At 53.8% G+C, this 26,091-nt stretch overlaps 1 protein-coding gene across 1 annotated transcript in view; it reads left to right on the top strand.

The window, feature by feature from the left end:
• Positions 1-26,091, top strand: part of ABCC3 (ATP binding cassette subfamily C member 3) — a 40,821-nt gene that overhangs the window by 11,883 nt on the left and 2,847 nt on the right. Inside the window, 26 exon segments of the mRNA XM_014468182.2 lie at positions 2-39; positions 41-65; positions 279-340; positions 1,013-1,144; positions 2,276-2,467; positions 4,597-4,774; positions 4,850-5,011; positions 5,519-5,611; positions 6,757-6,960; positions 7,071-7,217; positions 7,610-7,697; positions 8,064-8,130; positions 8,357-8,483; positions 8,559-8,735; positions 14,619-14,786; positions 15,087-15,279; positions 16,234-16,354; positions 16,559-16,706; positions 16,796-17,003; positions 17,245-17,555; positions 18,577-18,776; positions 18,927-19,053; positions 20,027-20,128; positions 22,331-22,477; positions 22,647-22,805; positions 23,381-23,547. Of these exon segments, the coding sequence (XP_014323668.1) occupies positions 2-39; positions 41-65; positions 279-340; positions 1,013-1,144; positions 2,276-2,467; positions 4,597-4,774; positions 4,850-5,011; positions 5,519-5,611; positions 6,757-6,960; positions 7,071-7,217; positions 7,610-7,697; positions 8,064-8,130; positions 8,357-8,483; positions 8,559-8,735; positions 14,619-14,786; positions 15,087-15,279; positions 16,234-16,354; positions 16,559-16,706; positions 16,796-17,003; positions 17,245-17,555; positions 18,577-18,776; positions 18,927-19,053; positions 20,027-20,128; positions 22,331-22,477; positions 22,647-22,805; positions 23,381-23,547 (3,743 nt within the window).

The raw sequence follows: 26,091 nt of genomic DNA, 5'->3' as shown, positions 1-26,091 counted from the left end.
CTCTGCCCTCATCCTGTCTGCTTCAGGGAAGAAGCCACCGTTTTCTCCCAAAGAACGTCGACCCCGTGAGTTCCCACGGAGGCTGGGTGGGAGTGGAGGTTCCACACCCGGCCCTCAGGCAGCCCTTCTCAACACTTCCAGTCCCTTCCAGTCCCTTCCATGCCCAGGTCATCTCCACCTGAGCTTGGAGCTGGAGGGCGAGGGGCCTCCTCCCTCTTCTCTGCCGTGAGAGGGTGGTGGGCACTCCTGATTTCCCCCATTCCACTCTCCCCGTCCAGAACCCCTGCCCGGAGACCGACGCTGGCTTCCTCTCCCGCCTGTCTTTCTGGTGGTTCACAAAGTGAGTTGGTTCTTCCTCTAGGCTGGGCCAGAGGGAGGGGTCCAGGAGATCGGGGGTGAGAGGGAGGAAGGGGAGCAGGCTGGAAGTTCAGGGGCCGGCAGAGCTGGACCTGGCTGGCCCCTCCCACCTAGACCCCCTCCTCAGTGGCCATGGGGCAGGAGAGGGTGGGGAAGCCTGTTTGTTTGGGCTGGAGGCTGAGTGCAAAGCCAGGCCTGGTCTTGGGTGTCCTGCTGTGGTGTGTGTCCTGGGCTGACCTCTGGCCTCAGCAGAGGTCATCTGGCAGGTGGCGAGGACAGGCCCAGGGGCTAAGGAAACCTTAATTAGCGCTAAGCTCTTCTGTCATCTCCTCGGCCACCCGCCACCCGTCAGAGTGGCTTGAGCAGGATAATTGTGTCTGTGACCTGAGTGACAGCTCACTAACCGTGCTGCATTGAAGAGGGCCCCAGCCAGCGGGCACTTCATCACCAGGACCCAGGGGTCAAGGGGGCATCTGGGGAAGAGGGAGAGAAGGGGCCTGAGATAGGAACTTGGGGTGGGAGGCAGTGACCTCCAGCCTGCTCACGGGGGCAATAACGGAGACACCTCCCTAGGGAGCCCCTTCTTTCTGGACACCCTGGTCCTAGTTCCAGGCTGCTAAACTCTGCCCCCATGTGGGGCCATCTGCCTGCCCAGGCTGGCCATCCTTGGCTACCGGCGCCCCCTGGAAGATCAGGACCTCTGGTCCCTGAACAAGGAGCATCGCTCCGAGGTGGTGGTGCAGAGACTGCTGGAGGCCTGGAAGAAGCAGCAAAAGCAGGCAGCACAGTAAGGCCCTCCCAGTCCCCCACCTCTCCACCCGGCCCCTTCATGCACCCTGGTCTCCTGCGGGGAGGCTGCTGGACCTGGGATGATTGCATGGCGAGGGCAGGGAGAAGAGCAGGGGTAGGAGGTCCTGGGGTGGGACACTCGGGCCTGGGTGGGCCAGCTCTCCCCGCCTCTGCTGAGGCCAGAGAATGGCTGCCACTTGCGGAGCACTGATTCTCCCCCAGGCATGGCCCTGGGCATGGAGAGGAGCTCAATCTCCAGCAGCCCTACACTGTGCCTGTGCGTTCTGCTGTCCCCTCGTTACAGCTGGGGACACAGAGGCTTAATGCAGCACCCAACGTCCCCTCGGTGGTGGTGACAGACCCGCAGAGCTGGAATCCACACCAATTGTCTGGCCCCACTGTTCTCACCACTGCACCGCCAGGCCCGAGTGAAGGATAGATTGCAGGGTCTTCCCTCAGGAGGGGCAGGGGCTGGAGAAGATGGCCCTCCAGCTGAGGGGCCTCCCACTGGCAGCCTCCCACCAGGGAACCCATCTCTGGCCACCTGCCCAGCCGAGAGCTGGGGCTCTGAGTCCTCCCTCCCTCCCACTGCTGACCCTGGGACAGGCCCCTTCCCCGGGATTTCAGTGCGTGTTCAGTCAGAGCCCTGATTACCACCTGGCTGTCGGAGGAGCCACCGGCCAGAGCTTGGTCAGCAATGTCGTGGCTTCGGTGGCTGGGAGCCTCTGGGAAGCCCTATGGACCCCCAGTCTGCTTGGTCACTCCTTCTCTGGCCCTTCGTGTCACCTCTACCCCCTCCCTGCTCAGGTCCCTGGTGACGGGGCCACTAGCCTTCCCTGCCCATGCCTTCCCTCTCAGCATCCTCCCTGGGGTGGCGGGAGCAAGCCAGAGGCTGGCCATTGCTGGGTTATTGTCCTTAGGTAGCAGTTAGGGTACCACTCATATACCCTCCAGCACCTGAGGACAGAGTCTCCTGGGGAGTTACCTGGACAGTCATCTTGCCTATCCCCCCCCCCTGCCCCCCCAGACCTGAAAGTCAAGAAAGCAGCTCCCCTCTCCTCCCCGCTCATCCCAGGCACTTGGCTTCCTGGGCCCCATTCCTACCCACTGCTCCTTCCTCCCTGACCAGACACAAGGCCGCAGCGGCATCTGGGAAGACAGTGTCCAGTGAGGATGAGGAGCTGCTGGCGGGCCGGCCCAGGCCCCGGGAGCCCTCCTTCCTGCGGGCCCTGCTGGTCACCTTTGGCCCCGGCTTCATCACCAGCACATGCTTCATGCTGATCCAGGACCTCCTTTCCTTCGTCAACCCACAGCTGCTCAGGTCTTACCACCCTCCCTCTTGCTGCAGTCCTTCCCTGGGCAGGGGGGTGGCTGGCTGTCCCTGAGGACTGAGCCCAGAGGAAGGGACAACATGTAGTGGAAAGAGCCCCAGCCCAGGAACCGGAGGGGCCCTCTCCACGTTCTGTGTGCCCTTTGGCAGTGGCAATGTCTCTCACCTCAGTTTCCCCATTCACATCCAGCTTACGCTTACCGGGTACCTCCTGTGTGCCAGGCTCCCTGTTGAGTGCATTAACATTCTTTCACTCCTACAAAGTGTCCCTATTCCCATTTTACAAACGAGGAAGCAGAAAAACTAAATTTAAAAAGACACATACAGCCCTAGCCGGGTTTTCTCAGCGGATAGAGCATTGTCCCTCAGACTGAAGGGTCCTGGGGTTCGATTCCTGGTCAAGGGCATGTACCTCAGTGGCAGGCTCCTCCCCAGCACCCCTGGGTGCAGGAGACAACCAATCAATGTGTCTCTCTCACATCCGTGTTTCTCTTTCTGTCTCTCCCCCTCCCTTCCGCGCTCTCTAAAATTCAATGGAAAAATATCCTCGGGTGAGGATTAACAAAATAAACGAAAACAAAAATAACAAGTGAGGAAGCAAAAAACTCAGAGAGTGAAGTGACTTGCCCACGGGCACACAGCTGATAAAGATGGATTTGAGTGCAGGGCTCTGACCTCCAGCTACAGCATTCTTTCCAGATGATAGGCTCTCTCCTCTGTCCCATAGCGGCTTGGACTTGAAGGAGCTCTCAAATGAGAGGGTGGGAAGGAGCGCTGCCTAGCTTCAGAGCCGCCAACTCCTTGCCCCTCCATTCACGCACTCATTTATTTACTGGATATTTATTGAGCCCCAGGGTACTGAAATGGTGCCAGATGCTAGGGATGCAGACATCAGCGAGCTATGGTCTTCGCATCCTGTGGGAGAAACCAGTGTGTAAGCCCATTAGAACACAATGCGGGCAGAGGTGAACTAGGTGTCTGGACAACCCCAGGAGGGGTGAAGAGGCCAGCTTGGGAAGGAGCAGGGGACATTTGCAGGCCAGAGAGGTTATCAAACTTGGAAGGACAAGCAGGGGTTAGTGAACCAGGTGAGGTAGGAGGGGAAGTCACAAAGGCCTGAGACAGCATGACTCAGGAACTCCAGGTGTTTCTAAATGCTGGCATGCAGAGGGAGGGGCAGAAAAAAAACACACAAAGGGAGAGAGAGATCCTTGAAAGATTTGCGGCCTGGGGAGGGGCATCTGCTTTGCATTTGGAAGGATTCCCAGCCAGTAGTGTGGGGGATATAAGGCGTGTGGCCAGATGGAAGTGGGCCAACCAGGGTAGGTGAGAGCCCAGGCCAGGAATGAGATAGGGTGCAGCAGCTACTCTGGAGATGGGGGAGGGGTGTGGTGTGCCAGGGAGAGGGAGGCGTCAAGGGTGACTGGGTTCTGGCCGGGGTGACTGGAGGAGGATGGATCTTTTGCTGAGATGATGAACTCAGTGGGAGGAGGGGGCTGGGCACTGGGCAAGGTGGTGAGTTGAGTCTTGGCCACATGGACCCAAGGCTGGTGGGGACTTCTCAGTGGATGAGTTAAGTGAGTAGCTGCTGAGAAGGGCAGAGAGGGGGACGGGTCAGAAGGTTGGAAAAATAAAAAGAGCTGTGGAAGAGGAGGTGGGTAGGGCCCTGGAGACGGTCACCAGGTGGCACTGGGGTGGCTGATGTTGGAGAGGATGGATTTGAGGGCAAGAGTCTGTATGGTCAGTGCAGTAGGCTCTGAGAAGGCACAGGAAAGTCAAATCAAGGAACATGTGGCATTACTTCCTGCCATGTGGTCCAAGCAGGAAAGAAAGGCAGGCAGGTGAGGCTGGTGATGAGAGCGATAGTAGGAAGGGGCGATGGGAGCCACAGTAGATAGAAAAGGAGGTGAAGGCAGAAGGGAGCAAGGATGGAGGGTCATGGTCTTGAGGCAGCACTGGGCTAAGTCCTCCGGGTCTGGGGGGCGGGCAGCAGCCCCCACCCTGAGAGGTTTCAGAGCAGGGGACAGAGTGGAGGCTGACGGGGGAAGGGGAGGGCAGTAGAGGGAGCAGCCTGGGGAGCCCTCCCTCCCCACCCTCATGCTTCTCTTCTGCCCTTGCAGCATCCTGATCAGATTTATTTCAAACCCCATGGCCCCCACCTGGTGGGGCTTCCTGGTGGCCGGGCTGATGTTCGTGTGCTCCGTGATGCAGACTCTGATCTTGCACCAGTATTACCACTGCATCTTTGTGATGGGGTTGAGGCTTCGTACGGGGATCATAGGTGTCATCTACAGGAAGGTCAGCTGGAGCAGGGCAGGGGGGGCTGGGGAGCCTGGCTTGGGGAGCAGCTCATCACCTGCTATCTACCTGCAGGCTCTGGTCATCACCAATTCAGTCAAACGTGAGTCCACGGTGGGAGAATTGGTCAACCTCATGTCAGTGGATGCCCAGCGCATCATGGACGTTGCCCCCTTCCTCAACATGCTGTGGTCGGGACCGCTGCAGATCATCCTGGCCATCTACTTCCTCTGGCAGGTGATTCTCAGACCCCGACTTCTGCTCCCTTCCTCTGACCTTGACCTCGCTGAGAAAGGGCGAGAGAGGGTGACCTGGGTCCATGGAGGGGCTGCCTAATGGACACAAGAGCTTCTCTAGATATTTTTGGGGGGTGGAGGGACAGGACTGGGAGGATGCTAGTGTCTGCAACCAGGTCTTTCCAACCTGGATGATTATCCTTCTCAAAGATCCCAGGGGAGAAGAGAGGGACTAGGAGGCAGGGTGTGTGTGACTGACTGTCATTGTCTGGCTGTATTTGCCCTCCTGTGTGTCTGGACACCCCTCTATGTCTGCCTGTCTGTGCCTATCTGTTGTCATTATCTGATAGCTGACTGCATCTGCAGAAAGTCATTTTGGCTCTCTCTATATGTCCACTTTTCACTGTCTCTGTCTGCCTCCATGTTTCAGATCAATAAGCCTCTATCTGTTGGGTTCTGTCTACATATATTCTTTGGTTATCTTATCTATCCGCCCGTGCCTCCTCAGAACCTGGGTCCCTCCATTCTGGCTGGAGTCACCTTCATGATCTTGCTGATCCCAATCAATGCAGTTGTGGCCATGAAGATGCGTACTTTACAGGTGGGTGCTGGAGCAGGCGCACTGCTTCTGCCTGGAGCGCCTGGCCAGGTGCTGGGGAAGGGCATTCGCTGACCTGGGGCCCCTCCATTCTTTTGTTTGCTCACTGCGGATGGCTACAGGCCACTCTCACAGACCTTAGCTCACTCTATCCTCACAGCAACCCTGACAGGGTTTGAGAAAAAAATGCTAATTTTGCAGCTGAGGAGCCAAGGCCCAGAGAGAGGATGGCAGTCCAGCGTCAGGCAGAGCTAGGACTTGAACCTGCGTCTTCTGGTCTAATGAGAGTTTCCTGCCGCACGGTGCCGAGCGTGCATAGCCAATCATCCAGTCCTTTATTTGCAAACGTGTATTGAAATCTTCAGTCGCTTCCCACTGCACATCGAATAAATGACCAAGTCCCTGGGACCACCTGCCAGGTCCCTGCTCACCTTGCAAGCCTTTGCCCCCGGAGATATGGCCAAATTTCAGCCAGTCTGGCCTTCTTACGTTTCTCCAAAGCACCGAGCTCTGCGTACCTCTGGGCCACCTTACATACGGTTCCCTGGAATGCTACCCCTTCCTTGCTCGTCCAACTCCTTCTCTTCTCCCACCTCCCAACATAAACTGATTTCCCAGACTCACGGAATCCTCTTGTTTCCCTTCAGAGTAGGCATACTGATTTATTAAGCATTTATTTGGGTAATTGTTTGCTTCCCACCTGCCTCCCCATCAAACTGTCAGCTGCATGAAGGCTGGGGCCTTGTTTGAGTTGTTCATCATTATCTGCCCCACGTCGAGCGCGTGGCCTGGCACATGGTAGGCACTCAACAAGCAGGGGTTGTGCCCTAGATTGGGGACAGGGTCTCGCTGGGGACAAAAGGAAAGGACAGTGTGCCCTAGAGTCCCAGGGGAGGGGACAGAGGATACTGCCTGGGTGGGACCATGACACTGGTACTGAGGCTGGAGATGGATTTTGTCGGGAGGAGAGGGGAGACTGGGCTGGGCCTTCCAGGCTAAGGTGCAGCACAGGCCCCGCGGGGAGGAGGGGGGAGGAATGGTGAGCAGGCCGATGGCTGCAGCCTGGGCCAGTGCCTGGAAGGTACCGGCCCCTGTGGGGAGAGGTCCGGGTTGGGGAGTGGAGCACGCCACTGCCACTCTTTCCGCAGGTAGAACAAATGAAGTTCAAGGACTCGCGCATCAGGCTGATGAGCGAGATCCTGGGTGGCATCAAGGTGCTGAAGCTGTACGCCTGGGAGCCCAGCTTCTTGCAGCAGGTGGAGGGCATTCGACAGAGTGAGCTCCGGCTGCTGCGCCAGGCTGCCTACCTCCACGCCATATCCATCTTCACCTGGATCTGCACCCCTTTCCTGGTGAGGCTCTCCTTCCGGGCCGGCCTCCCACCTCCCACCTCCCACCTGGGCAGCCCGGGCCTCTGGGTCCAGCACACCCCACCCCGACACCCACCCCCACTGCTCTCCAGGTGACCCTCATCACCCTCGGGGTGTACGTGTCTGTGGACCCAAACAACGTGCTGGACGCTGAGAAGGCTTTTGTGTCCGTGTCCCTGTTCAATATCTTAAAGAACCCCCTCAGCATGCTGCCCCAGATAATCAGCGGCCTGACTCAGGTAACCCCAGTGGGGCTGGGGGTTCTGCTGGAGCGAGGGCAGGTTGTTGGGGTCACTTGGGTGCAGGGGATAATCAAGGAGAGTTATTGGAATCAGGAGAGGGCCATCCGACATGACGAAGAATTGTTCAAAGTTGAATGAAGTCTTTAGAGTCAGGGATCATTTGGGGTCAGAGGAGGTCAGGTCGGGTCCCTGGAAACCTGAGTTCTGGAGACAGCCTCCTCTTGGCCAGAGTGGGAGCCCGGGAAGACTCAGTCACAGGAGGACCCCTGTGCCTGGGCCTTCAGGGGGCCTGTCCACGCCCAGGAAGTTGGGGGCCAGGCAAGCATAAGAGGGAGTAGAAGGAGATAGAAAAAGCATGGCTTCCGGGGCTGACACACGCCCTCCTGCAGACCAGCGTGTCTCTGAAACGGATCCAGCATTTCCTGAGCCAAGATGAACTTGACCCCCAGTGTGTGGAAAGAAATACCATCGCCCCAGGTCCAGACACCCCTTTCTGGGCTGCTCTTGCAGCGGCCCTGCTCCAGAAAATCCTTGTTCCAGGCTTTCAACTTTTCCCTTGGGACCCCCTTTCTTCTTCCTCTTTCATATCTTTAACTCTATGCCTGCCTTTGCCCTCCTCTCTCTATTCTCCTGTCCTTCATCCCTCCCCAGACTCCCCCCACTCTCCTTCCTTCCCTGGGGCTCCCTGTGCCCCTGTCCCAGGCCTTCCTGTCTCTTTCACTATGCCCCAAGCGTCCCTGCCTTCTCCCCTTGGCCCCTTCCCCAGGGCTCCCCATACCTCTCCCTCCCAACCTCCCCCTTGCCTTGCCCACTCCCCTGACCTGCAAACCTTGACCCTCCCAGGCTATGCAGTCACTATAGACAATGGCACCTTCACCTGGGCCCAGGACCTGCCCCCAACCCTGCACAGGTACCAGCTTCTCCCATCCCTTCTTAGCTGCCTAAAGGGGGCCAACATTCAGATCAATAAATAGCAAAACCTGCCCCCGACGCGACCCCCAAGTCTTTGTCCTGGAAAGCAGGAAGAGCCTCAATGGCCAGGGCGGTGTCTGAAGAAAGAAGGGTTTGGGTCTCCAGGTGGAAGGTTGGGAATCAAAAGCCTGATCCTTGTCTTTGACCGGGTTCCTGTCTCCCAGCTTAGACATCCAGGTGCCAAAAGGGGCCCTGGTGGCCGTGGTGGGGCCCGTGGGCTGTGGAAAGTCTTCCCTGGTGTCTGCCCTTCTGGGAGAGATGGAGAAGCTGGAAGGCAAGGTGTATGTGAAGGTGAGTGGGGTAGGGACTCCTGGGAAGGGAGGCTTGGCGAACCCCCAGGTAACGGTGGTGTTCTCCCGTGGCCAGGGCTCCGTGGCCTACGTGCCCCAGCAGGCCTGGATCCAGAACTGCACTCTTCAGGAAAACGTGCTCTTCGGCCGAGCCCTGGACCCCAAGCGCTACCAACGGACCCTGGAGGCCTGTGCCCTGCTAGCCGACCTGGAGGTGCTGCCTGGCGGGGACAAGACAGAGATTGGAGAGAAGGTACACTGTCCCCTCTCATCCCCTGGGGAGTCAGCATATACACCTGCCCGCCTCAGCCCAGCCCAGGCCCATATATGCACTCATTCATTCATTCACTCACACATCCATGTAATATCATGTCCAGCTCTGTGCTGGGCACTGGGGAAACAGATCTGTTACTGGGGGAGGCCAATTGTGAATGGGTGGGGGCTGTAGAATGCCTGCCCGCCAGGCTGAAGGCCTGTGCAGAGGACAGGGAGGGCAGGGAGGGGGAACTCTGCATCAGGAAAAGCATCACTTTCTTTTTTTAAATATTTTATTGATTTTTTACAGAGAGGAAGGGAGAGGGATAGAGAGTTAGAAACATCGATGAGAGCGAAACATCGATCAGCTGCCTCCTGCACAGTCCCTACTGGGGATGTGCCCACAACCAAGGTACATGCCCTTGACCGGAATCGAACCTGGGACCCTTGAGTCCACAGGCCGACGCTCTATCCACTGAGCCAAACCCGTCAGGGCAAAAGCATCACTTTTGAGCCGATCTTAACAGCTGAGAAAGAAGAGCTCGTAGTGCATCTACTTATCTAAACATTCATTCATCAGATTTCATCACACACCTATGCCCCAGGCAATATTATACAGTAGTGACTCTACCAGTCTCACATCTCTGCCCTCATATAGCTTACGTTCTGGTGGGGGAGAGAGATCATATGCAAGATAAGTAAGTAAAATCTATATATATAAAGAAGTAATATGCAAATGAGGTCAGGCCTCCGTAGGGTCACGACCAGCTCAGGAGGAGGGGCCGGGTGCTGCCCGAGCCTGAGAAAACAATACTCAGGCACCACCCTGAGCCTGAGAGATCAACACAGAGAGGCGCCTGCTCTGAGCCTCCGTGGCGCGGCTGGGGCAGGCCCCCAGTGGGGACACACACACACACACACACACACACACACACACACACAAACACATGGAGTGCCTGCTCTGAGCCTCCGTGGCCAGACTGCGGCTTACGCAGTCAGTAGGACATCCCCTGAGGACTCCTGGACTGTGAGAGGGGGCAGGCTGGGCTGAGGGACCCCCCCCCCCAGTGCACGAATTTCGTGCACTGGGCCTCTAGTATGTAATATTTTAGATAAATGCTAAGGGGGAGAGAATGGAACAGAGAAGGAAATACGTCTGGGGCTGTGTTATTACCTTGGGAAAGCCTCAGTGAGATTTGGAACCTGAATAAAAGGAGGGAGTGGGCCCTGTCTGGGGACCTGGAGCTCTGGCTGGGGAAAGGCCTTAGAGGCAGAGAGAGCAGGAAGTGCGAAGCCCCTGAGGCAGGAATGTGATCGGGCACATAAGGACCAGCAAGGAGGCCAGTAGGCTGGAGGGAGTGAGCAGGGGTGGGAGGGGGAGACCAGGCCAGTGAGGTGTCCAGGCGGCCTTTTCACACAGTGCCTTGCAGGCCACTGTAAGGATGGTGGCTTTTACCAAGAGGGATGGAAAGCCTTTGAAGGTGTGAGCTGCGGAATGTGGTTAGGAAAGGAAGGCAGGGGGAGGGTACAGGGCAAGGCAGGACATTGCAGACCTTGGTTAAGGTTTTGACATTTACCTAAAAACCACGGGCTATCAGTGAAAGTTTTTGTTTTTTAGTTTATTTGTTGTTCATTGTTGCAACATGTACATAACTAAATTTACCATCCTCACCATTTTCCAGTGGACAGGTCAGTAGTGTTAAGTACACTCACATTGTTGTTTGGCCATCCATCTCCAGAACACTTTGCATCTTGCAAAACTAAAACTCCGTACCCATTAAACAACAGCTCCCCATCCTGCTCCCTCCCCAGCTCTTGGCAACCACCTTGCTACTCCCTGTCTCTATGCATTTGACTCCTCCAGGTACTTCATGTAAATGGAATCATATAGTATCTTTTTGTGTGTGACTGGCTTATTTCACTTAGCATTCTCAAGGTTCATTCCTGTTATAGCACCGGTCAACATTTTTTCCCTTTCTGCCCAGCCAGCGTGGCTCAGTGTTTGTGACCAGGAGGTCACGGTTCAATTCCCGGTCAGGGCACATGCCCAGGTTGAAGGCTCAATCCCCAGTGGGGGACATACAGGAGGCAGCCAATCAATGATTCTTTCTCATCATTGATGTTTCTCTTCCTCCCTCTTCCTTCCTCTCTAAAATCAATAAAAATTTTTTTTTTAATTTCTTTCCTTTTTAAGGCTAAATAATCTTCCATTGTATGTTTATACCACCTACAGTGGGCACTTGGGTTGCTTCCATCTTTTAGCCATTGTGGATAATTCTACTATGAAGATGGGTGTGCAAATATCTCTTTGAGAACCTACCTTCAGTTCTTTTGAGTATATACCCAGAAGTGGAATTGCTAGATAATATGGTAATTCTATTTATTTTTTAGTTTTTGAGGAACTGCCATAGCGTTTCCATAGTGGCTGCACCAATTTATGTTCCCACCAACAGTGCACAAGGATTCCAACTCCTATCCTGGCCAACACTTGTGGCTTTTGGGAGGGAGGGGGGTTGTTTTTGGTTTGTGATAGTAGCCATTCACTGGGGTGTGGTGATGTTGAGCATCTTTTCATGTGCTTATTGGCCATTTGTATATCTTCTTTGGAGAAATGTCTATTTGAGTCCTCTGCCCATTTTTTGATCAAGTTGTTCGTTTGTTGAGTTGTAGGAGTTCTTTATGTATCCAGGAGGTCCCCAAATAATGTTATTTCATTCAGTGTCATTCTGTTATAACATGATGACATGCTGTAGGAACTTAACTCTTATTTACATCAATTATATCAATTGGTTTCATTATATGTCATTTAGCTTAAAGTCATAGTGACTTGCAATAAGAGAGGACTTACTGTACTGGATTTTAGCCCCTTATCAGATATATGAGTTACAAATATTTTCTTCTGTAGGTTGCCTTTTCATTCTGTTATGTCTTTTGACACACGCAAGTTTTTAATTTTGATATAATCCAACTTCTCTATTTTTACCTTTGTTACCCATGCTTTTGGTGTCGTATCCAAGAATCATTGCCAATTCCAATGTCATGAAATTTTCCACTATGCTTTCTTCTAAGAGTTTTAGCTCTTTTTAAAGAAATGTATTTTTATTGATTTCAGAGAGGAAGGGAGGAAGAAAGAGACAGAAACATAAATGATGAGAGAGAATCATTGATCGGCTGCCTCCTGCAGGCCCCACACTGGGGGCCGAGCCCCGCAACCTGAACATGTGCCCTGACCAGGAATTGGGAATTGAACCAGTGAACTCTTGGTTTATGGGTTAACGCCACACTAGCCAGGCACCGTATTGTTTTTAATACTAAAGATTTGAGTCTGTATTTCCTCAAAACAATGGCATTCTCTTATATAACCATAGATGAATGATCAAAATCAAGAAATTTTAACATTGATATAATATTACTATCTAATTCACAGTCTGTACTCAAATGTCATCATTTGTCCCAGAAATGTCTTTTTTTAGCTATTTTCTTTCCTGGGCTAGGATCTAATCCGGGATCATGAATGGCATTTACTTGTCATATCTCTTTATTCTCTATCAATCTGGATGATTCCTCAGTCTTTGTCTTTCAGGACCTGGACATTTCTGAAAAGTATAAGTCAGTTTTTTGTAGAATGTCTCTCAATTTGAACACAGTTAGATGCAGATTGTATATTTTGGGGGGAAATACTAAAGGAGTAATATTATGTCCTTCTTGGTGCACCGTATTAGGAGGCACGTGATGTCAATTTATTAACAGCGTTAACTTTGATCACTTGACTGAGGGCATGTCTTTTCTTTCTTTTTTTTAATTTTTATTAAATCTACACTTTATTAAATCTCAATTGCAAAATGAAGTAACATTTAAAAACCATAAGCCTTTCCAAAGTCAGGACACCGGCGATGTAGTTCAGTAGTTCCATTATCAGCATGCAAAATAAGAATGTTAACTTCTGCCCTTTCATCTTCCGTATCTTTTTTTTCAGGGACTTCACCATTTACTCACTAAAGTTTTACTTTATTCAAGTTCAAACAAATTAATTACTAAAGCCCATTACTTAGAACACATTTCAAGTAAACGAATCTAACAAAAATAAATACTCATAGCTCACCTCTTTGTTTTCTAAAATGGAGGTACTATATTTGGAAAACATACTTCTGTCACAGGACCCAGCAGTAAATGTACTGTCATTGAACAATACAGAATTTGCTTGCCAATCTTGAACAACACATTATATAGAGCTTCATACCCAAGATCTCCAGAAAAGTAGGCTAAAATAAATTCTTGCTAGAATAAAAAGCCCAAATTTCCTCCTATTATACTTGTTGAGGTGAATGTATTCTTTGATTACTTATCCAAAGGTAGCTCGATATTTTTGTTCCATCAAGTGATCTATCCAAGATTGTTCCAACCACAAATTTCCACCACAATCACCAAATACATAATCTCATCTCTTAAATTTCAACAAAAAATCAATTTAATTAATCATTGGCTGTGCTATGGTTAGCCTCACTTTAAATATATCTTATCTGAATGCAAGTCTTATTGTTAAAGAATTGACTTGTGTGAGGTATAAATAAAAATAATTTCTCTATGGTCACTAATCAAATCAACAGATTATTGATCATGTCAATTTTATGAAGGAAATTGTGTTCTATTTAATAAATACTGAATACCAGTTAATTACATAATTCAAAATGGGCATATTGAACTATATCACCTTAGAAAATTAAAATTGTTTTTCTTTTACTAAATCTAAAACATGAAATAGTTTTTGTCATGGAGGCATGTCTTTTCATTGGTCATTTTATTTCATAACTTTCACTGATGATTCTCGCCTGAGTCAGTGTTTACTGTGATGTTTGCCAAATACTAACTTTCTACCTCCATTCATTCTATAGTTATTAGTTGGCATTTGACTCTAAGAAAGAGCTTTCTCCTCCTTTGCCTTTTTTACTTATTCATTAATTTCTTTATATTAATACTAGAGGCCCGGTGTATGAATTTCATGCACGGGGGCGGGGGGGGGGCGGGGGGGGGGGGCTCAGCCTGGCCTGCACCCTCTCCAATCTGGGACATCCCTCTCACAATCCAGGACCACTGGCTCCTAACCGCTTGCCTGCCTGCCTGCCTGGTTGCCCCTAACCGCTTCTGCCTGCCAGCCTGATCGCCCCCTAACCGCTCCCCTGCTGGCTTGATCGCCCCCCAACTGCCCTCCCCTGCCACAACCCGCCTCCTTCGCTGGGACCCGCTTCCTCTGCACGAGGCAGAGCAGCTGCAGGACCCCCAGCCTCATCGCGTGGAGCAGCCACCGGGCCCCGCCTGCGCTGTGTGCGCAGCCATCTTGTGACGGCCATCTTGTGACGATGTTAGGGCGTGATGCCACCTAGGCTATTATTAGTATAGATGGGTTCATGGATTCTTATTTGATCCAATGGATTATAATCCAGTACCATCGTTATTTATCATTTTTAAATTGATCCCCCAAAGTGGGGCTAACAATACCTCCCTGGAAGGAATGACCTGAGGACCAATTGAGATCATTGTTACGAAAGTCATCTGCAAACTGTTTGGGTGACAGGAGAGTCAAAGGGCCACGAGGGACCGCCTGGGGGTTTCCAGCCTGCCCGGGCGTGAGGGTGGCAGGCAGGGGAACCAGTTGGGCAGGTGATGGAGCAAAGGGAGCAGGACGTCCTCACATGTCCCAGGAGGACTGAGAGCCACCACCCTTTCTCCATGACCTCACGGCTTACCAGAGACAGGACCGGGCGTGTGGATGTGCATTTAGAGGTGTGCCTTGCTGAATGACAATGGACAGGGCCCTGGTTCCCCTGTGCCCCTCTGACCCCTCCTACCCAGGACCCACCTCCCTCCCCTCTCCCCCACCCAGGGCATCAACTTGTCTGGGGGCCAGCGGCAGCGGGTCAGCCTGGCCCGAGCTGTTTACAGTGATGCCGACATTTATTTGCTGGATGACCCACTGTCAGCCGTGGACTCCCACGTGGCCAAACACATCTTTGACCAAGTCATCGGGCCGGAAGGTGTGCTGGCAAGCAAGGTGAGGCCTCCAGGAAGCTGTGGGGCTAAGGCGAGATCTAGGGCCTAGGAGAGAACTGGTGGGAGGCCAAGGGGTTTGGGTGACACTTGGAGGTGTGGGGATGTGAGAAGCAGGAGTGTGGGATGGGAGCTCACAGCCCAGATGCACTGAGCCAGCTGTGGTGAGCACGGGTGAGTCCCTGATGTGCCTGCCCGGGCTCCCTGGCACATGGGTACCTCACACTCACGCCGGGGCCCTGGGCCTGTGGTTGGGGGGTGTGCTGAGGGCTGTGGGAGTGACAGCCCCCTGCCTTCTCCCCAGACCCGGGTGCTGGTGACCCACGGCATCAGCTTCCTGCCCCAGACAGACTTCGTCGTCGTGCTGGCTGACGGACAGGTGTCGGAGGTGGGCACCTACCCAGCCCTCCTGCAGCGCAACGGCTCCTTCGCCAACTTCCTCCACAACTACGCACCGGACGAGGGCGAGGAACGCCTGGAGGAGAGCAGCAGGACCGGTACCCCTGGCCCTCCATGTCCCTGTGCCCTCCCAGCATCTCCCCTGCCTCGGGGTCTCTGCGTGTCTGTGGACAGGGCCCGATGCTGTGCAAGGGAGGGTCCGGGGAACTTGGACCCTCTGTGTGATGGTCAGACATCACCAGGAGGGAAAGGGAGCTGGATGTAGTCAGTCCTTCCTCTTCTTCTCCCCTAACTGGGCGCCCTCAGAGCCTCAGTCAAAGGGGCATAAGGGCCCAGGCTGTTTCCTGGAGACATTGTTTGGTGCATATGTCATTTATTTATGAACACGTATTTATTGAGCAATGACTGTGGCCAGGCACGATTCTAAACACTGAGAGATAGCAGTGAACAAATAGAAAAATTCCTGTCCTCATCGAACATATGTAAGTCCCTGGGCTTCTGGGACACCCCTGCTCCTCGCCCCCTGTCGTCCGGTCTCAGCCCCCCAACCCCAAACCCTGGGCTGGCTCCCTGGGTTTTCTTGCCTGCTGCTGTATGTAAGTTAACACGCCTTGAGCATTTACTAAGGGCTCTGCCCCTTGCTGAGCACTTGACACACATCTATTCCTTTAATTCTCTCAATGACATGATGAAGTGGGTACTATTATTATCCCGGGTTTCCATGCCTGCCTAAAGCCATGCAGCGAGGAAGCAGGATTTAAGCGCAGCCGGTCTGACTCCAGAGCCCACGCTCCTAACCCTTACATCTGAGTCCCTTTCTCTATAGCCCCTGATGGGAAGTCTTCCCTCTGGTCTCACCTAAGTCTTTCTTGCTGCCCTTTTCCTTGTCCAACACAAAATCGGTCACTTATTTTTGTTGTTATTGTTCTTGCTGCCCTTTCAGCCCCTCTCGTCTTCCTTAGCTCATGCTTGTCCATTCCGGCTCCTTCACTGAAGTAGGGATGGGGGCCTCTAGGGAGCTAGCAGACCTCTGTCTCCTTCCTCCCACCCAGCAGCAGCCTTGGAGGAGGCAGACGACGAGGAGGTGCTGCTGATTGAAGACACACTCAGCAGCCACACAGACCTGATGGATAATGAACCGGTCCTGTATGAGGTCCAGAAGCAGTTTATGAGGTGAGCTCCTGAGAGCGCGCGGCCCCCCGGGCAGCTGGGTCGGGGCTCCCCAAGCCCTGCCAGGTGGGGTACAGGTGGATGGGCATCCTCTCCGACACACACCCTGGCCTGGGCCTCTGCGGCCGCCTGCATCCTCCTCCTGGGGCTCTGTCTTGTGGGTGAGTCCGAGGCCTCCTCTCCGGGCCTGACCAGCTGCCTCCACAGACAGCTGAGTACCATGTCCTCGGAGGGGGAGGGCCAAGGTCGGCCTGCGCCCCGGCGGCGCCTGGGTACAGCAGAAAAGCTAGCGCAGGCAACAGAGGCGAAGGCAAATGGAACGCTGATTGAAGAGGAGAAGATGGAGACAGGCAAGGTGAGGAGGGTGGACAAGGAGGGCTGCAGGTCCCCAGCAGTCCTGGGGCTCACAGGACTCCTCTGTCCCTGACCGCCACGGCCATGCAGGTGAAGCTGAACGTGTTCTGGGATTATGCCAGGTCTGTGGGGCTCTGTACCACACTGGTCATCTGTCTGCTGTACGCGGGGCAAAGTGCAGCTGCCATTGGCGCCAACATGTGGCTCAGCGCCTGGACCAACGAGGCCACGGTGGGTGGCCGACAGAACAGCACCACCCAGAGGCTGGGTGTGTATGCCACCTTGGGAATTCTGCAAGGTGAGCCTGCGGAGATAACGGGGAGGGACGCCAGGAGCCCCTTTCTCACCCCGGAGCTGCTCAGTCCCCCAAACCGTGCCCTTCCCTCCACCATCACAGCCATGGCCCAGCCCCAAGGCCTCCCTAACCCACCCTAGTGTCCACCTGCCTCTGGGCCCGCCCAGCCCCTACCTCGGAACCGGCGCCTGCGTGCCCGCCACCTGGCCCGGGTGAGTGAGCGCCCCTCCGCCTCCTCCACCAGGGGTCCTGGTGGTGCTGTCGTCCGTCATGATGGTCGTGGGCTGCGTCCGGGCTGCGCGCTTGCTTCACCAGGCGCTGCTGCACAACAAGATGCGCTCGCCACAGTCCTTCTTCGACACCACGCCGTCGGGCCGCATCCTCAACCGCTTCTCCAAGGACATCTGCGTCATCGACGAGGCTCTGGCCCCCACCATCCTCATGCTGCTGAGCTCCTTCTACACCTCCATCTCCACCCTCGTGGTCATCGTGGCCAGCACGCCGCTCTTCGCCGTGGTCATCCTGCCTCTGGCTGTCTTCTACATCTTGGTGCAGGTGCTCAGGGAGGGGGTGGGGTACATGGCTGTTAGGAGGGCGGGGCGCTCGAGTGGGCGGGGCTTTGTGAGGGCTGATGACCGAGGTGAGGCAAGGCACAGGGAAGGCAGAACCCAGGGTCACGGCTGGCTTTGGTTAGGGTGTAGACCGGTGATGGCGAACCTTTTGAGCTCGGCGTGTCAGCATTTTGAAAAACCCTAACTTCACTCTGGTGCCGTGTCACATATAGAAATGTTTTGATATTTGCAACCATAGTAAAACAAAGACATATTTTTGATATTTATTTTACATATTTAAATGCCATTTAAGAAAGAAAAATCAACCAAAAAAATGAGTTCGCGTGTCACCTCTGACACGCGTGTCATAGGTTCGCCATCACTGGAGTCTGTTCCTTTCCCTCGTTGATTGACATTTGTTTTCCTCGCCTGTGAAACAGCGAGAATCGTAGACCCAATCATAGGGTTGTTGCTAGGATAAAATGAAATCCTTGTAAATGGTGACTGGCCCCAGAACGCGTTCCTGCTGGCTATTTTTTAAATAAAATATTGCTAACAGTTTGAGACATATTATCCTTACCTACCTTCGTTTTATACATTTCTAAACATATGTGTATATGGATGGGGTTGTTGTTGTTTTTTTGTTCTTTTTTTTAAAATATATTTTATCGATTTTTTTACAGAGAGGAAGGGAGAGGGATAGAGAGTTAGAAACATCGATGAGAGACAGAGAGAAACATCGATCAGCCACCTCCCGCACACCCCCCACTGGGGATGTTGCCCGCAACCAAGGCACATGCCCTTGACCAGAACCAAACCCGGGACCCTTCAGTCCGCAGGCCGATGCTCTATCCACTGAGCCAAACCGGTCAGGGCTTGTTCTTTTTTTTTTGAAATATATTTATATTGATTTCAGAGAGGAAGGGGGAGAGAGAGATAGAAACATCACTGGTGCTTCAGAGGGTGTGCAGGGCTGAGTTGGGCTCCGCAGTCCTGACCACACGCTCTTTCTCGTCCTCCGCCAGCGCTTCTATGTGGCCACATCGCGGCAGCTGAAGCGGCTGGAGTCCGTCAGCCGCTCGCCCATTTACTCGCACTTTTCGGAGACGGTGACTGGCTCCAGCGTCATCCGGGCCTATGGCCGCAGCCAGGCCTTTGAGGCCATCAGTGATGCTAAGGTGGACATCAACCAGAGGAGCTGCTACCCCAGCATCTCCTCCAACAGGTCAGAGGCCTCCTCCCCACCCCTGCCCCTCCAGCAGCTCCCATTGGGGTCCCTGCAGTGTTCTGGGGCCTAGCCCCTCCTTCCCCTGAAGCAGAAAACTCCCCCCCCTTCTTGCTTCTGCCCCAATTCCTCCTTGTCCCATCCTTGCAGGTGGCTGGGGGTCCGAGTGGAGTTCCTGGGGAACTGTGTTGTGTTCTTTGCTGCACTCTTCGCTGTCATTGGGAGAAGCAGCCTGAGTCCAGGGATGGTGGGCCTGTCTGTGTCCTATGCCCTACAGGTATGCAGGGCTCCGGGCCTCAGGGCAGGGCCAGGACTGGGGCAGAGGCCACACCGGTGCCACAGGCATCTCCTGAGCACCTCGCTCTGCCCATGGGGGGGCCAGCCCCAGGTTCCGCTCACGGGGCAGGGGGGGAGGGGCTGAGCTCACAGGCAAGCATGGAGAGACACTCCCACCCTGCCCCCCGCGGGGGATTATAATGCTGGGGAGCAGGTCTTGGTGGAGGGAGGAACAAAATGTTCTCAGAGCCTGGAGGAGATGCTCCACCTTGGGGTGTTGGAGAAATTATCTTGGCACTTGGTCCCAAAACACAAACAGAACTTGTCCTGCCTGAGCACAAGATCTAGAAGGCCCTCCGCCCTGACGGTTCCTGGGGGAGGGGGTATAGGGCTGGAAGACACCCCATTTCACATGCCTGCAGGGAGAGCCCCTGGGCTGGAGGTTGGGCAGGTCACTACTGGCAACTGGAGTTTTGTGAAGCAAATCACACTCTTCTCAAACTTCCATGTGCCGATGATTCACCCGGAGATCTTGTTAAAATGCGGCTTCTGACACCAGTCGCGCCGGATGGGGCTCAGGACCCTGCTTGTCTGTCAAGACTCCCTGCCACACAGAGTCTGGTCCCAGCACCAATTGTGGCAACATCATCTGGGAGCTTGTTAGAGACGCAGAATCTTCCCACAGACCTGCTGGCTCGGCAGCAAGGGTCTCTGGGAAGTCTTTCTCGTGCATATCAAAGTGTGGGGAACTCTAGCCCTGTTGGCCCTTGGTTACTAGTGAGTCTGCATTGTCCCGGTCGGAGGTGCGGTTGTGATTAGAGCCCTCGGTGGCACACCCTATGGACCTGCCCAGGCCCCCCTGGGTCACTGATGGGAGGGGAGCAAAATCAAGGAGTCTGAACGCCTCCCAAAGCCATTGCAGGCGGTGGGGAAGGGAGAGGTCACCCTATTTATGACCCAATCCCTTTGGCCAGGTGACATTTTCTCTGAACTGGATGATACGGATGTTATCAGACTTGGAGTCTAATATCGTGGCTGTGGAGAGAGTCAAGGAGTATTCCAAGACGGAGACCGAGGTGGGTACTGGGGTGAACCTGGGGTGGGGGAGTCCGGAATAGCTGGGGAAGGGTTCTCAGTAGCCCACCATCCCTATAGCTCAGTGGTTCTCAACCTTCCTAATGCCGCGACCCTTTAATACAGTTCCTCATGTTGTGGTGACCCCCAATTTCATTGTTACAAATTGAACATAGTTAAAGCATAGTGATTCACCACAAAACCAATATGTAATTATATATGTGTTTTCCGATGGTCTTAGGCGACCCCTGTGAAAGGGTCGTTCAACCCCCAAAGGGGTCGCGGCCCACAGGTTGAGAACGGCTGCTATAGCTCAAAAGCCAGCTACTCGGGTGGCTCTTTATTGATTCATTTATTCATTCGATCCTGATTGGGCATCAGCCAGAGGTCTTTGCTAGAGGGCATAGATGTTCCCAACGGAGCAAGACAGGCTCTGCCCCTGAGCAGATTCCGATGTCTCGGGGAGGTAAGACACGCTGCAGGGTGTGGGTGGAAGACCAGAGCTCCGGGTGATGCACCCAAAGAGACCGGTCAGCCGGGATGAGCAGGGAAGGTGAGCATCCGGCCAAAGCCACCGGCCTGGTGGAAGGAGCAATGGTGCGCAGCCTGCCCTTTGCCTGGGGAGGGAGTTGTCCTCTCCTGAGAGATTCCGACTTCTCCATTTGCACCCTCCCATGCTCCAACCCCAGACCTCCCTGTGCCAGAAGCTGCCCATCCCTGAGGTCTCTGTGCCACGCATCCCTCGTCTAGCCCATCCTTCCCATCCCTCCCAGCTCACGGATTCCAAACCCTCCACAATCACAGCACTTTGACCTCATTGGGACTCCCCATCCTGTGACACCTGTCTTTGTCCCTTTGTCCGTCAGCTCATCTAGCCTGGATTCGACGCTCCCACCAGCACCAGTGCTCTCAGGCCCCTTGCCCTCCTCTCTCTTTCTCTACAAAACCCCACTCCCATGCGCCCACCTCGCTCCCTCTGTTGGATGATTCCCATCTAGACACACAAGCCAGCCCTCCCTTTCTGCATCCCACTGCCCTGTTTCTCTGCTCCCCTTTGTCATGAAGCTTGTTTTAAAATATGGTCTACAAACGCTCTCCTCAGCATCGCTGGGCTCAGCTGCCCCCTGCCCACTGGTTTCTGGCCCTATCCCTCCACTGAAGCCGCTCACCCATGACCTCCCTGGTTCCAAACCTAGGGGACATTTTTTCTGTTCTCGTCTAGTTCTACCTCTCGGTGACATGCAGATGAAATGATCCCTCCTTTCTTGGAAGGGATGGGTTCTGTGACTGGATCTCTCCCTGTCGGTCTCCATTGAGCTGCCACCCCACTGGTTCCTCCCAGCCGGACCTCTCCTGCCCCTGTGGCTCCATCTACCCCTGCCTCTCCCAGGAACCTTCCATCATCCCTCAAACCCTCCACTTGCTGGGATCTTCAGATTCTCCCCTTTCATGTCTAGCATTCCCATTTCCCCCTATCTATACACATGATCCTGTCTCCATATCCTAAAAAATTCTGTCCCCACCCCCACCCCCACAACCCTGCTGTTCATTCTTTTGTTTTTTAAGTACGGGCATAGTACTTTTATTTTCAATGTTTTTATTGATTTCAGAGGGAGGAAGGGAGAGGGAGAGACAGATAGAAACATCAGTGATGAGAAAGAATCATTGATTGGCTGCCTCCTGCGTGTCCCCTACTGGGGCTCAAGCCCTAACCCGGGCATATGCCCTGGCCTGGAATCAGATTGTGACCTCCTGGTTCATAAGTCAATGCTCAACCACTGAGACACACTGGCTGGGCCATCTTTTGACACCTCCTTGAGAGAGGGAGGTCTGTACTGGCTGCTTTACTGCTTTTTTTTAAAAAAAAAAATGCTTTTATTACTTTTTAGAGAGAGGAGGGGAGGGGGGAGGGAGAGAGAGAGAGAGAGAGAGAGAGAGAGAGAGAGAGAGAGAGAGAGAGAGAAAAACATCCATTGGTTGCCTTCTGCATGCAACATACTGGGGATCGAGCCCGCAACCTGGGTATGTGCCCTGACCAGGAATCAAAGCGGTGACCTTTCGGTGCACAGGGCAACGCTCAACTGGCTGACCCACACCGGCCAGGGCTGCTTTGCTTGTTTGACAATCTGGCTGCCCCTGCCTCCAAGCAAGGCTGGCTTTATGGTGTGTAACCTGCACTCTTATTCATCTTCCCCTCATGCCAGGCCCCCTGGGTGGTGGAGGGCAGCCGCCCTCCTGCAGGCTGGCCCACGCAGGGCGAGGTGGAGTTCCGGAATTACTCCGTGCGCTACCGGCCAGGCCTGGATCTGGTGCTGAAGGATCTGAGTCTGCGCGTGCTCGGCGGCGAGAAGGTGGGTGGTTTTGTGCCTGGGACATGACTGTACCCCTCGTGGGGAGAGTGGGTCTTTGGGAGAGCGGGTGCTCCATCCCAGCTGTCTGCTGGCCTCTCTAGGGGAGTCCAGGAGGTGCCCCCACTGACCCCTGGGCCTCCCTCTGACTGCTGCTCCCCACCCCCTCCAGGTGGGCATCGTGGGCCGCACGGGGGCTGGCAAATCATCCATGACCCTCAGCCTGTTCCGCCTCCTGGAGGCCGCAGAGGGTGAAATCCGCATTGACGGCGTCAACGTGGCGGACATGGGGCTCCATGACCTGCGCTCTCAGCTGACCATCATCCCCCAGGTCTGAACCGGACATGGACGGGCCACACTGGCCAGTTACCCTGGGGGGCAGACCCCAGCCCTGTTCCTCAAGGCAAGACTGGACCTCGAGGCTGGAGAGCCAGACAGCAGGAGCAGAGCCACAGAGCGGCCACCTGTTATGGATCCGGGAGGGTCAGGGGTCCCCTGGCCCAATCAGACCCTGTCCTGCAACCTCCGGGGCCAGCAGATGGGGCCAGGGCCCTAGGACCCCTTAAAGCAGCCTATTGCCGAGATGTTCGGTCCCAGCTTCCTTGCTTCTCGGCTCTAAATGGCATTTCCCTTTTTTGGCTCCTCTGGGGCGTTTTTCTGCTGAGCGGACACTTCGGAGTCAGATTAGCGCGCGGGTCCCTGCTGTAGCGGAGGACTTAGCGATGGCAAAGCTGAGGTTTATCGCTTCCCCACAGGCATTTTCTACCTCCGTGGCCACTGCCTCCCTCCTGGAGGGCTGGGGACAGGGTGGGAATGCTGCCGCCTCAAATCCCCCCCTTTTTTTTTACCCCCCGGCTCCTTATGGGGCCCAAGCTACCTCCTTCTAAGACCCTGTTGTGTTCCCAGGACCCCATCCTGTTCTCGGGGACCCTGCGTATGAACCTAGACCCCTTCGGCAAGTCCTCGGAGGAAGACATATGGCGGGCCTTGGAGCTGTCCCACCTGAACACCTTTGTGAGCTCCCAGCCCGCGGGCCTGGACTTCCAGTGCTCCGAGGGAGGGGAGAATCTCAGGTAACAGCCCCCTCCGGCCCTCCCCGCTCCCATCAGCCTGGGTGCCCTTAGGGGCATTGTTTGTCTTGAACATATTTTGTGTGCCAGGCATGCACCATCTCACTGTCTCCTCCCATAAGCCCTAGAGGTGGTCCATGGTCCCTCTTGGAAGGAAACTGAGGCAGGCCCAAAGTCATATAGCTGGGAAAAGGCAGGCCTGGGATTTGAACCAGGTCTGGGAGATTCCAAAGCCCTATTCAGACTTGTCCTGTAGGTGTTTTTTGTTTTTTTTAATATATTTTTATTAATTTTAAGGAGGAAGGAAGAGGGAGAGAGAGATAGAAACATCAATGATGAGAGAAAATCACTGATCGGCTGCCTCCTGCATGCTCCCCACTGGGGATTGAGCCTACAACCTGGGCATGTGCCCCTAACCAAAATCGAACCTGGGACCCTGGAGCCCGCAGGTCGACACTCTATCCACTGAGCCAAACAGGCCAAGGCTGTCCTGTAGGTTTTCAATGCCATACTGGCCGGGGGAACGGGCCGGGGGAGGGGAGAGGGAAGACGGGGAGCAGGGGCGGGGGTGTGGACTGAACTTGTGGAGCAGGTGAGAGGACAACTACAGTGCTTTAGGCAAATCATATTTTCCCAGATGGATGCAGTCTCGTCTGTAGTTTAGGAATGTGAGCTCTCTGGGTCCTTCTTTGCTTCTTTATAGCCCTAGATTTTATATCCCCGGCCTCTGGGCTGTGCCTCAAGGAGAGCCAGAAATCTCTTCTTACTGGGTCTAAAAGCTTGAGAATCCCATACCTGTGTTAGCTGTGTGATTTCGGGCAAGTTGCTTAACCTTTCTGTGCTTCCTTTTCTCCCACGCTAAAATAGAAGTAAAAACGGTCCCCTCCCTCTTTGCACCGTCCTGCCCAATGAAAATATCATGTGAGCCACGTGTGTGTAATTAAAATTTTTTCTAGTAGCCACATTAAGAAAAGGAAAAAGAAACAGGTGAAATAAATTTTAATAGTGTACTTACTTTAGCTTGATATATAGAAAAAATATATTTTCAACATGTAATGGACATGAAAGTGATTAGGATATTTTACATTTTTTCTGACTAAGTTGGAAATCCCATGTGTATTTTCACGTTTACAGCACATCCCACTTCAGACTTGCCACACTTCAACTGCTCTATAGCCTCCTGAGGCCCATGGCTGCCATTTGGACAGAGCCGTCTCAGGGTCATTGCGATTAAATGGAACGTGCTTAGCCTATACACTCCTGGAGAATTTAGCTATTCATATTCTTATTCTTCTACTTGGTCCATACCATTGGACTCTCTCCAGACCTCAAAAACAAAACCAGAAAGCTTTTACATTTGCTCAGCACTGAGTGGTGCTCAAAACACTTTGGCCTCCACTATCTCATTTAATCTTGACTGCAGCCCTGTGAGCCAGAAATGAGGCTCCAACGTATAAAATTATTTGCCCAAAGCTGCTCAGAGAGCAAGGGGAAGGGCAGAAACTCAGGAGAGTGGGGGCTTTTGCCCCAAACCTTTTTTTTGTTGCATTGTAGCCACCCATGGGATGTCCCTGCCTCCGCAGGCAGCCCTGGAAGACGGCGTTTTAACGGGATTTCACTTACACAGCCGTGCTGGGCATAGCTGGCCGACAAGCCTGAGCTTCCAGACCCCGCGCCCCAGGGTTGTTTTTTGGCCCGTTCTCCTGTTCCTGCTTGCCATCAGCACCTCCCCAGAGCATCCCCTCCATCCCCACGTACATCAGGACCTGAGACAGAAATGGGCTCCCTGCCTCCCTCACTGAGCTTGTAGCTGCTTTAAGTAGAACCTGTATCCTGTGCCAGTCCCACCATAAATCAGTCCCGCGTTCTATCTGGCGGCTCATTCTGCGGCCAAAACCTTCATTAGTTGTGGGAATGGGCCAGGGAGAGAGCCTGGCCTTCACTTGGGCTGTGGTGACTCACCCCTTTGGGCAGGGCTGAGGTATTTGTCCTTGGGTGTGGGGTTGCTGCAGCCTCTGTGGTTGGGAACACAGCCTCGCTTTGTTCACTAGCTCTGGCTTCCAAGGGAAGAGGTTGAAGGTATGCGTCCTGCCCTTCCTCCATCTCCCCAGTAACCAGACATGGGGAGTCCCCCAGGTCCTTCCCTGCCCTTCTCCTTCCTCGTTCCCACAGCCCTGGCCTATATTTCCCATGGGGGCAGGAGAGGCTATCTGAATTGTGTGATATTAGGTTCAGCAAGATGACATCTGTGTGGAAATATCCGGAGAGAGTCATTTAAGTATTTCTCACTAAGGTGTAAATGACTGATAGAATGAAGCAGAGAAACATCATGGCACTAGTTGAGGAGTAAGGAGGAGGAAGAAGGCAAAGAAAGAAGTGGCCAGGTGCCAGAGACAGCTGGAGATTTTAGGGTTGTTGAGCACTGGCTCTATCCTCGAGGCCCCACATTAATCCTCTGGTATCCAGACCTCGACACCGACTCCCGGTCCAGGAGGTCAGGGTTGAGGTAGAAATGAAAGAGGTTAGTCCTGGGCCATTGGGAAGGAG

This window comes from Myotis lucifugus, unplaced genomic scaffold (genome assembly GCF_000147115.1).
Source record: "Myotis lucifugus unplaced genomic scaffold, Myoluc2.0 scaffold_435, whole genome shotgun sequence".
Classification (NCBI taxonomy): Eukaryota; Metazoa; Chordata; class Mammalia; order Chiroptera; family Vespertilionidae; genus Myotis; species Myotis lucifugus.
Note: the sequence above shows the minus strand (reverse complement) of the source record. Positions and strands in the feature narration are given on the sequence as shown.